The sequence below is a fragment of the Tetrao urogallus genome, assembly GCF_951394365.1.
Source record: "Tetrao urogallus genome assembly, chromosome: 2".
Lineage (NCBI taxonomy): Eukaryota > Metazoa > Chordata > Aves > Galliformes > Phasianidae > Tetrao > Tetrao urogallus.
The window spans coordinates 62,131,835-62,144,273 of record NC_136814.1 but is presented as its reverse complement, the minus strand read 5'-3'; the positions used below and the strand labels follow the sequence as shown (position 1 = coordinate 62,144,273).

Here is a 12,439-nt window from a genome sequence, read left to right as displayed (position 1 = left end):
AAACAGAGAATAGTGAACAACTGCTGTTCCCTATACTAACAGTGAGTCAAACATACGTGGCTTTTTCCTCAGGTAAAGCTTCAGATGAGTGGGTCAATTTTGCTGATACTTATGCAACTGATACATTAATGATAAAAGATAATAACAGTCCAAACAAATGGACCCACGTCAGAAACCAAACGTTTCTTACATACCAGATATAATGAATTACAGACTGGGAATGGAAGCAAAGACTAACTGTGTTCCACAGAGAAATGCAGCTCATGCACAAGATTTTTCTTCCAGGAACACATTCTCTGTTTTATTTCTGTCATGCTGAATGCCTGTACATCTCTCAGCTTTCCACTGGGTCAGACAAAGACACTTGCTGTGAAGCTAAACCATGTTCGTCAAAGCTGTATGGTGCCTGCATAAATTCATTTCATCGTTACCTTTTGCTCTGCAGAGCCTTCTCAGCTCAACTTGATCTTTTGCAGCTGGGAACATCTCAGAGCTCTACATCAAAGATAAAACACCACTCACCACTTATTTTTTTTTTTATTTCTGTCATTAACCTAGAAAGGGTTGAAAAAGCAAAAGGGAGAATCATGAACATCAGCTAAAGTTTAAAAGATTTATTTCCCACCTATGGAAACCCTGACTTTACCCTTTAGCCAGAACACATGACCATGAATTCCTTTCCACGCCTAATTCATTTGTCTACATTTGAGCAGTATAGTGATCTGTGGTTGGAAATTGAAGTTGGATAAAGGAATCATTGGCAAACCAAAGGCACCAAAATGTTCCTTGATATTTGTTTATAGTCTTAGCCAAATGCAGTGTTCAGAGCTTGAGCCTGCTGTTTCTTTCTGCTCTGTAAGTGTGGGTCTTAGTGAAAACACCAGACTTAGGTGGGATTTTCACTTTTGGAATAAGGACTGCAATGACACTGGAAGCCTAATACTGTCTGATAATTTGATATCTTTGGTTTTAAACATTCTCAAAATTTGCACTGAGGTGCCTTTTCAGCCTTTCCATTGTGTTGGTGTTTTTCAAATGGTATTATAAAGGTATTATGTGGGCAGCATAAAAATTAGAGAGAGTTTCATTACCTGGGAAGGATCTATCTGCATGCATTACACTGATTTTAGTAGGAGTTAGGACATCTCATCTTAAACCCTTTTTTGAAAACACTCTCCTAAATGATCTAAAAAATACAAAAAGATCTAAAACTTTCTGCATGCTCAAATCATCATAACAAATCCATAAATTTACTTTTATTTCATGTCTGAAATGCATTGTTCCTGAATCACAGTATAAACAAAGGGAGGGAATTTCTGTTTAGTGAAATCTCTTGTATGAGTTGGTGGTGACAGTGGGGTATGGGTGAATGTACCATTGAATCGTTCTTATTTAGTCTATAATAATTAGCTTCCTCAGCATCTTGTTTCTTCTATTTCTCCGCTGCCTGTTGAGAGAGAGGAAGAAATAGTAAAAAAGAAGAGAGAGAAGGAAGGAAAGAAGAACAGGAAGGAAAGATTTAACATTTATGATTTCACACTCAGTGTCATCATCACTGCAGCAAGTAATTATGTTGTTGCCTAATAATATCTCCCTGTAAGTGTGTATATATGTGAGTATCTGTTAGTGAACAAATGTCACACGTTTCAGATGCTTTCTTCAGGTAAATATCCACTCAAGTCACTCAGTAGAGCCATGATTTAGCATCTCAGATTCTGAATGAACTGCTGAAATTATTATCCATTTTTCTGTGATTGCATCTGATAAAACCTGAGATATTCCTGCACTGTAGAAAGCCTGCCATTTCTTACAGTATAATAGTACACATATCACCATTTGAACCAAAGAATGAACAAACTTCTAATGATGGAAAATGGTGAGGGAGAGTTGGAAAGCCTGAACAAGTTTTAGTGCCAATTGGCGGTAATGTTCCCTTTCTTCAATATTTTCCACCAACCATTTTGATGATCACAGACACTTAGAAGGGCTGCATCAACATGGACAAATCTCAAAATGGTGCATTTATTTAACTTGCAAGGCAATTCAAATTCTGTTTCTGACACTTTCACAGTCAACCCCACTTGGATCCCTGTTACGGCTGCACCCTCTCAAAGACTTAAAGCTTTACTGAGCTCACTATGGCTCACCTGGCGTGAAGACTCCTTTGACCTTTTGAAAGTTGAGGGTTTGATCTGCAGGTCATATTGTTCTGTCAGTCTTCACATGATAGAAATTAAGTATGGGGTGATTGGCAGGGTTCCCATGCAAGGCATTACAGAACAAACCTTGCTCCTTCAGAAACTGGTCCTGGGAGCAGAGCAATCTGTCACACTGTCTGTCTGTTTCAGCGCAACCTTCCTCCAAACAGGTCAAATACTTTGGACCTCTAGGGTCATAATAGCTATCCTTTAATCAGGATCTGCCATCCACCCAAAAGGTATCCTATCGTTCTCATATTTCATGGTAGCTACAAATAATGGTAATCTCCCACTTGTGGCAAGGAGAATCTATCAGTATGTATGGAGACTGTAAGTGTATATAATGAGAAGCTCTATTCTTTACTGTTTTATATATATATATATATATGCATGCATAAAAATAGAGCTAAGAACACATTTAAAGTCTACCCAAGCTTTACATGTTTTTCCCAGCATTGTTTATATCTCAATTGAAGTAACAGTCTGACCTTCACAAATTACTTTGCCAAGCTGTGTTGTAAAATATCTGCAAGACAAATAGGATATGCTAGTTTTCATTTCCTGGCACTACCTAGCTATACATGCATTTTCAACTGCATATTGTAACTGCAAGCGATCTTCTAGATAATTTCTCTTGATATGCAGATACCTTGTGCACATAAATCTGCCTCTTTTACATAATTATTCTTTTCTCTTTTTTTAACCTCAGGAGAAGAAAACTTGCTGGCAATTTTGAAAAGAAGATGGTGGAAGTACATGATCTTGGGGATAGTGGATATAGAAGCCAATTACCTGGTAGTAAAAGCTTATCAATACACCACTCTTACTAGTGTACAGGTAAGTACATAAAGGATATTCTCTTTCTGAGGTAATATAACAGCTTCCATTGTCTTCAGTACACTGACAGTCGTTTCTTTCTATATCTTCTCTGTGCTTGCAATGCCATCTCATAAGATAATTTTTCATACTGCATTAGTTTTAGTACTCAATGTTTTCCAAACTCTACAAAAACATAGTGGCTTTCATTTTGTTCATCAGTGCTAAACCACTCAATCACACTTTTACCCAATTACTTAATTTGCTCCTTCAAGGAACTGTTTCCAGATGGTATGACATGTTTTTTTCTCACTTCATATTGTACTTGGAAAAAATGTAAGCGCTTCTTTTAGGATTTTTAAATCAGATCTGATTGTCAAATTTATCATTAAGTAAAACTAATGCAGCTGTGATAAAGAAATACAAGCAGAGAGATGCATTATGTTATATAATAGTTTAACTGCAGCTATCAAAGTGTGTCCCTTAAAATCTGAAAATGAAGTGAATAAAAGCTATGGTGGAGGCTTCTCCAAAGATCAAACCTGTATGTTTTAAATACAGGTACCAAAGATGGAGCCTTCTTCCCATTTAAATACAGAAGTAAATAACAGAAACATTTTTAAGAGACTGGAAATTGTCTGTCTTGGGAAATCATTACATTCTTCATTGCTACTTGCTCTAAAGCAAACCTACTCCCTTTTTATGTTATCTGTAAATCACAGGGCAACACTACATAGTGTTCAGTTTATTTTGTACCTTGTTTGCCTGGAGTTTGCTTCAGAAACAGTAAAATACTGGAGCAGCTCTTAAGTTCTGCAAAACCAAAGTTAATTAGGAATATATTTCTTTCGTAGTTGAACAAGTTATATTGGAAAATACTGAATGTATTTAGCTCAATAAGAAACAAGAATAGAAAAAAAATACCCTATGAATCCAAGGTTTATACGAGATATTCACAAATGCCTCTGTCGTCAGAGTACTGGTTTAAGAATTCTTCAAAATTTGTCCAGACAACATGATAATACTTTTAAGACTTATCCACGTCATATTACCCAAGAATATCGTATATATATTTTTTTATATATATATATATGATATATATATATATATACCAGCAAAATGTATGCAGTTCCACTTTCTGTTTTGATAAAGGACTTTAAGAATATGTTTCAAGATTGCTGAATAATTTCATCAAAGTCTCTGATGAGCACCATGAGAGCTTACTAATGATTGCATTCACTGCCATCAAACCAGACTGATGCATTAGTTTCTCAAAAACAAGCTCAAATATCCCAGTAGTTTTAAATTTTTTGCTCTTTTATGCTTTAATAAAAAAAAAAAGACAAAACAACAAAAAATGTGTAAGTTTCACTGCTTATATACACTAATTTATAACTACATATATATATATATATATATATTCTATATGCACCACAAGACAATTCCTCTTCACTCAGTGTGGCCCAGACATGACAAAAAGTTGGACACCCATAGGTTAGTGGATGAGGTCATTTGTTCAGAACACTGAATTAAATGACAGATTTTACAACATCCTATTTCAACTGAAGAAGAAACACTGGTATAACTGATATGAAATAAAAAATAAAAGATGTACAAAAGCAAGCTGCTCCGAGAATTAGAAAAAGCAAACATTCTACTCTCTTCAGGAGAGGAAAATCCACATTCTGCAAGAGCACTACTACATAAGAGGCCGTAAATGCTCACTGACACCAAATCTTCTTTGATGGAGAGAAAGTAAGTTTTTAATATTTTAGACTTACTAGAAGGTTGAAATTGACCCTTAGTAAATGAGAAATCTTGCAGAGTTTTTATAGTGGTGATACATGGACCATTTCATTAGGAAATCGGTTTTACAGCTTTTTCCACATCCCTGCTCCATCACACAAAACTAGCAAGTGAATGTAATGGGTTTGTGGTGCCTTTAGGAAGAAAAAAAAAAAAAAAAGCTACTTCCAGCCAAAAAACAAAGTCTAACTGTAAGGCATTATATACCATTATTACAATTGATTTACAGTTCTCCTTTCATTGCACAACTGTGAGTATTCAGCATTTGTTTTCCAAGTAGCTCTAAACTCTCTGTACTCTTGAAGTTTCTGTTCTGAACTCCATCTCTTTTTTTCTCCCTGGTGGACATTGTCTTATTATGGTTTAGGGAAGAAGGCTGAAAATTTTGCCCTACTTTCCCATGCTTTTTTTATACTCAAATCTTTTCTAATTGACACTTTAAACTTTTTTTTTTTTTTTTTTTTTTTTTTTTTTAAGAGATTTTGGTTTGGGAAAACAGAATTCCGTGGTAAAACTTCCTAAAATATTTCACCAGTTTCCTTCAGAACCACAGTGAGCCAGGACACGCAAGCATAAGCCAGAGATGGAAATGTTACCTACCCTTTGCTTTTGGGTGTCCTTCAGATTATTTCAAATCCTCAATTATTGTACAGTTGTTGTCTGAAAATTGTTGCTCAGTTCCACCATGACATCCAATGCACTGTTTACATTTCAGAATCCAAGGTTTCAGTCATTTGCTACGGATAAAATTCAAGATATCCTTTAGGTACCTGGAGTGCAATCCATGGGCAACAAGATTTAATAGAACAATTCAAAAAAAATGTATAAAAATCCACACCTGATTTTCTATAGATAGCTAAAATGCTTGTAGACAGCTAGCACCCCTTGGTCTGCATATACTAACCTGATGCCAAGGGCATGGTCTTGGGATATGAGCAGTTCAGGTTGCTCCTTTGTAGCTTCAAGTTCATTCCTCATGTGCCTATAGTGCTTCTGTATTTCCAGAACTTGCCACCTTAACATCTACTTCCATTTTAAAACTCAAAAGCTAAGTATTTTTGCACCAAAGTACCCTGAAGAACTCAATTTGTTAGATACGATCTTAGCATTTCTCAAGTGCTTACAGAAAGTCTGGAGTGCTTTCTAAATTGCAGATGTAGAGCCACTGTTTACATATCGTCATAGCTGTTAAAACAGTAGCTGATATAAGGAGTTTGAGTTAATTCTATCTCAGCTGGAGACAACTGAAACTCAACCATTCTACATCAAGGAAAATCCTTAGAACAGCAATCCTGTAAGTGAAGACTGTCCTCTAAAGAGTTCATTTAAAATTTGAGAATACATCACACAGAAGGCGAAGTAGTTTGTCCGTGGACTAATTTAGACTTCCAAAAACACACTGTTCAAGAATTCCTAGAGATCAGTCACATTTAATGCTCCCAGATGCATTTGTCCTGGTTCTGAGGTAGCCAAAATCTTGTAAAATTATTTTTATTTTCTCTTTGATGTTTTTATCTAACTTACACTAATTATTGCAGTCCTTTCAGTGTCATTTGTAGCAGGTACAGAACTGCACTAAAGCCTCCAGTACATACTAGAATTCGAACCTATGACTTTACTTTAAAACTATACACCTAACTTTCAGGACTGCCTGTGGTAATGCTTTCCATATTTATCCTAACTGATTTTGACACAGCTCTGGTGTAGGCCTGTGGAAGTTTTTATAACTATTCAAGAAATGTGTTTTGACTGTTGTTAGAGACACCACTTACATGGCAGATAAAATTGGCTCCCCCAGAGGGAATGAAAAGATTCTGAAGTTCTTGCAACTATTTAGAGGTAGATAATATAATTGGTTTGAAACTACATTTGGACTTTGACTTTCAAATTTGTAATCTTCCAGGTAAGTGTTTTCTCATCCTGTTAGCTACATTATGAGGCAGACTGTCCTCCCTTCTCCCTCTTCATCCCCACAGCTTTCCTTTCTGCAGATACACTGTTCTCCATATTATGCTGTTGATTTACTCTGTCTCGTGGTAATGCAATCCTTTTTCTGTGGTGTGACATCACTGAACTATATGTGCAATGCCTTTCATAGTGGAATTGTAGCAGGTGCATCTGGTATTACAAAAAATAAGGCACTGTCAAAGAGAGAACTATATTTTCACACAGTGATTTATCTGGTAATTTATTCCTTAGGCAATCAAGCCTTTGATTGGCATGATGAAAACAAAGATAGTAAAAGCTGGGATTTATAGACATCAGGAGACAGACGATAAAACTATGATTCTTATGTTCTCAACTACTCTTAGATCACCATGAGCCTCAGCAGTACATCATACTTCCAATTACCTGTGGCAGTTTTCATACCTCAACGACTGCCACCAAAAAAGGAGAGAAGTCAGCAGTAGATGCTTATTATAGGAGTGCTGGATGGCAGACTTTGCTTTGTTTTTAGTCCCCGTGGACTTGATGTGCATTGAGGCAGAAGATTTGAGGTAATTTTGACGCAAATCTGGGAGGTGATGAGCAAGGGATTTGCAATACTGAAGCTGTTGATTCACTTTTCCCAGTGCTCACTAATGTGAAATATCTTGGAAGCAGAGAGAACCACTCCCTCCCTTCCTCCCCCAGTCCCCATGCATGAAAGCTTGGCTATATTTTCCTGTTTTGCTTCAGGGCTGTGAGGGAAAACATGCACTGTTAACCACGTTTGCAGAATGCTGTTGTGCCTAGTATACGTGTATACTGGGAGAATCTGTGGGGTGTGTCTGGCATTTGTTTTTTTATTGTATTTTGAGTTGTTATTCTGTCTTTTAATGGTTACACACTCATAGTTCACAAACCAGCTCCCCCCCTGCCTCCCCCAGTCTCTCTATGTAGTTTTGGAATCAGCTTAGCTCTAGGTATTCTCTAATGGCAAGATTTACCTCAAGCCAGGCATTTTCCTAACATAAATATGCAAAATCTCCTTGAAGTCAGTGAAGCTGTACCTATTACAACAGCAGAGAATTTGGCATTCTGTGCCCATTTTGCATATTCTTGGAGGTGCAATGCAAAAGCAGAATATTTGCTACAGGAGTTATCTCTGACTTTTCCAAAACCATGCCTTACAGTATGACACAGAAAAGTATCTAATTGGTAAACTTGAGAAAATGGCCTTCAAAACCTATATCCAGTGTTCTTACTTGGACAGAAGCAAAACAGAAAATGCATTTTTTTCTACAGAAATATATGACTGCTGGAGAAACCATCTGCTGTCTTAGAATGATCTTCTGCCAGTGATGGAAGCAGTCAAAGGAGGAAGCTGGTTAAATGAAATTCTATTTCAGGAGTCAGTTGTTTGTACTCTTCCTTGATTGTGGTATTTGAGCAGACGTAGCATAAGCGTAGCTGTAGTGTTTGTAGTGAAAGGAATGAAGAGGTGTGAGAGGTATGTCCTAAGATATTTTTTTTTAGAGGAGTCAAGATGAAATTATTCAATTTCACAATAAAGAGAATACGCAGTTTTGAGAGCAGAGGAACTGTAGGTTGATGTGACCACCACTTGTCATTTTAAATGTCTGTATGACCTCAATGAATTCCTTTTACGTACACAAAAATTTGGAGCCATAATAATCCTCATCTCAAGTGTTGGTGCACGCAAGACAGGTGTAGGTGAAGGACTTTCACTAGTGAATATTCTGAAGAAGTTTCAGCGTCTGCAGAGAAAAGGAGGAAATTCTGGAAAAGAATTAATGGAGCTGATGGGAATGGTTATAGAAATATTAGTCATGTGGCCCAAAGGAAAATAGTTTAAGAGATCTCAAGAGCAAAATATTAAAGAGACTTCAGACTGGGAGAAGTCTTCTTGTTTCTTCCATAGCATGAAAGCAAAGCATTTTTACATTGTTTTGTAGGCAGATGACATTGCTAACTGATTCTTTCGTCAGTCTTCCAACCTGTAGTACCCTATGCTTTGGTATGATGAAGTAATGAACAGTTTTTAAACTAAATCTATGGTTACATAAATCATGGGGGAAAAAAAGTGATATGCTTATGATAACAAGTAGGAATGCATCTGAACACAAAAGGTAAAAACAGTGCTTCATTTTTTAATTTGAATTGCTTAAAATAAATCTGCCAGAAGCATTGCCAGCATCCACACCTTCCTTACAGAAGGTTTCTGTTTGGGGGCAGCCCAAAGGCAGACAGAGGTTTTACATCTCAGCTGGTTTTGTGCATGTGTAACAGGGAGTGAATCAGGTGAGTGCGAGATTGTGAAAGCAGTGGGAAAACTGGAACAAAAAATTTGTTGGAATTAGTGGCAAACCATTTCTTCCTTTGACTGAAAAGCAAAGTACTCGTTGAAAGGTGTGTCTCTTCCTGGATACTGAACTTGCTTTTGTATTAAACTCATCAGTTCTCGTGCTGAATTTCAGTAGCCATCACATCTACGTGACAATACAAAGCTCTGTGGCTGTGACACTGATTTCACTGATCTCTCTGCTCTAGAGAGCAAGCTGAGTAGAGGGTACAGCTGACTCTCTGCATGATTTGCTTGAGGGCAGCACTAATGAGAAACCCCTAATGTGAAATATAAAGAGCTGGTAACTGGGGGGAAAAAATTCAATGAATGATTAAAAAGGAAGATTCAGCTCAGCTGCTCCCACAGGAAGTTTGCTGACCAGCTTTTTTCTTTTTGATATGGCTACAGATCAGCAGTTCACACTCTGTATTACAGACCTTTTTTCTAAAGCTTCCAGCACCACTTTCCAAACACTAGCAGCATGTTCTTGCTCGATATGGGCAGGCAGTTGCTGAATTTCTGAGATCAGAGTCTGGGTGTTTATTGGTGGCAAGAGAGTATTTTTCTGTGAATCAGTAGTGTAAAGAAGTGAGTGTACTTAACAAACAATCAGAGGAAATAAATTTCAACATTTTGTATCAACAAACATGGATGCAGTGTGATATCTTTAAGAATCAAATAAGAGTCTTCATTCTCTAAAGCAAACTACTCTCTTATTACCAAGTAGTTTCTGTAAAATTATGTATCAGTAGATAAGGTGTTTTTATATCCTGCCTTCTCAAGTGACCTGATTCAGAGCTCTCAGTAAGAAAGACATAGCAGGGTCAAGGCAAAGAGCTGTTCTTCTGCCTCCTTCTATACAAAATGTTCAACCTGTCTGCACTACACTTTGATATCAGTTTTTATATCTTTCCATAGCAAAATAAGAAATGTTTTCCTTTAGATTACTGAGATCTGATAACTTGTGTGATCTGATAACTTTGACTGAAATCAGGTCATTCATTAATTTAACATAATGACAGGGTGTTTGCAGTACCTTTTGAATAAGCAATTAAAAGGAAGGAAAGTATAGAAGACTGTTCCTAGCAAAATATTGGTAAATGACTGACCTTTATTTACTGTGAATGAAATTCAAGCTAAACATAGTTTATCTTTGTTAATGTTGAGGCTACATAGTCAGAAAAAATGCCAGTTAGGTATAATGTGTTTTATTAGCTGCAATGATTAGTAGCAGACAAAAGAAAAAGCAACAAAGAATTCAAGAAAGCCTTATCACACATCAGGCAATCAGTGATGGCACATCTTTTGTCTGGAGAATGTATGTGCATTTTTTCTTTTACTAGACAGGTATGTCTGAAGGAAAAAGAAAGGCAGAGTGAATATAGCCTGGGAGAAGTGAAATGTAAGGCAGTAGCTAGCAATACACCCCATGTAATCTTAATTCTCACACTGTGGTAAGGTATCCACCCCATTGTTTCTATCTGCCCCATTGTTAAATTCAAGTATAAACTGGGCACGATTCAAGAATTATGTGATGTCAGTGGATGTTACCTGCATTCACTGTTTTTATCTATTGATGCTGCAGTACTGCAGATAACATTTCAGACCTTGGACTACTATCTCCAAAGCGATGTTTTCCAGCTGATGTCAGCATTACTGCTTTGTGACACATTCTGTTCATGCTTCCCTTGAAATTAGTGCTTAAAAGAGACAATTTCACATACTTGAAAGCATAGGTGTGTTTAAATATTTATGGAATTAGATGAATTTTAAAAATCTTCCTAAAAAAGACTCAATGAGAATTTGCGTCGTGAAATACACATGCTGCAGGTAGAGACCAGTATTTAAAACTGGTTGTTGAAATCATACTAGCATCCTAATTTGTATTTCAAGAAAAAGCTCTTTTTGTATGATGAGCCCAGGGTAAATAAAGCTGAGCGTCTGTCCCACAGTGAACATACAGGGCCATGTCCTGCTTGAGGTGGACAAGGACTGTATTTCAGACAGTAGGGGTTAAAAACATCCACACAGTCATTCTGTCTCTTGAGATATGGTAGTTAATGGCTGAAAGGTGACATCTTCATATTCTCGAATCTGCTCTTAAAAGTTGTTGTGGACCTCTGACTTTGCAAAATCAAGTGGTGGGTTCAGTGGTAACTGTGATTCACTTGACAGCTTTGCACAAAATAGAGGCGGAAAGCTGTTTGCATGCAGTAGCTTTTCAATAGAAGCCACTTGCTCTGGGCTGGGTAGAAGCAACTCTTATTGGTAGCAGATTTTGGTCTCCTCCATCTGGCTTTAATGCAAACTAGCAGTAGGTTAAGCTCACCTGTTCAGCAATCAGCACTGCAGTGGACAGGAATGAGATAGATACAGACCTTCAGGGTTAGCTATAAGACAACATCAGGAGACACTGCTTTACACCTTCCCTCCACCTTTAGCAAATGTGTGCTAGTGCTGCTAACAAGAAGCATGTGCACAGGTGTGATGACATGAACGGTAGTTGAGAACAGAGGTGTTCAGTTGGATTCATATCCCAAGGTTTACGCTGAAGAGAGAGCATCCCTCAAGCATGTTATCTGTTACTGGTGTGTGTTAGAACTATGCTGAAGTTCAGAAATCCATAGTGCTTGATAAGCATGCAGAGAATGCTGTTCATACAGTAGTGATGTCAGTGTTGGCTAGCTATGGCCTGTCTCTCCTCCCAGTGACACAAGAAGGCCATGTGCCGTTTCACCCATAAACATGCCAGAATGTAATGCCCACACCTGGGAGTACTGCCCCGGGAGATGCTCCCAGCAGCACAGCTTCTGATGTTGGTCCTTTCAGTCCTGCAGTTTGGCCTCTTGTCAGACCTGGGCTGTAGACTGAAGAACTGCTCACACAGGAGCACCCAAGTGACTCACTCTCTCTCTTTGTGTGATTATGTGCCCAGCCATCATCTGGTGGAGAACAGTGGCCACCAGTAGAGCCACAGCTGTCAGAAAATCTCAGTTGGCCACTGTTTCCTTCCTGAGTCTGACTGGAAAAGAGCCCTCTAGGAGAGAGAAACAAGGTTACAGCAGGGAAACATCCCAATAGGCTGCAAACTATCTAGGAAAAAAAAAAAAAAAAAAAAAACAACAACAAAAACTTCAGATGTTGAAGTCATGTTTCCCAAGTGCGCTTTTAAAAAAGAAGTTACTGAGTGATAGGTCAGTTGTATCCTGTATATATTGTAGGCTCTTCAGTGGCAGAGCAGATGTTACATAAAAACAAAGGAGCTTGCACCAGTTCTGCTGGACTTTCAGCCCCTGTTCCTCTCTGTAAAGGACTGCATTTTGAGGACTGG

The 12,439-nt window shown here is 37.7% G+C and overlaps 1 protein-coding gene across 1 annotated transcript in view; it reads left to right on the top strand.

The window, feature by feature from the left end:
* Positions 1-12,439, top strand: part of SLC35F1 (solute carrier family 35 member F1) — a gene marked incomplete at both ends in the record, with an annotated part of 230,285 nt that overhangs the window by 180,147 nt on the left and 37,699 nt on the right. The window contains one exon of the mRNA XM_079550241.1: positions 2,908-3,035. Within this exon, the coding sequence (XP_079406367.1) occupies positions 2,908-3,035 (128 nt within the window). The remainder of the gene's footprint in view (positions 1-2,907; positions 3,036-12,439) is intronic.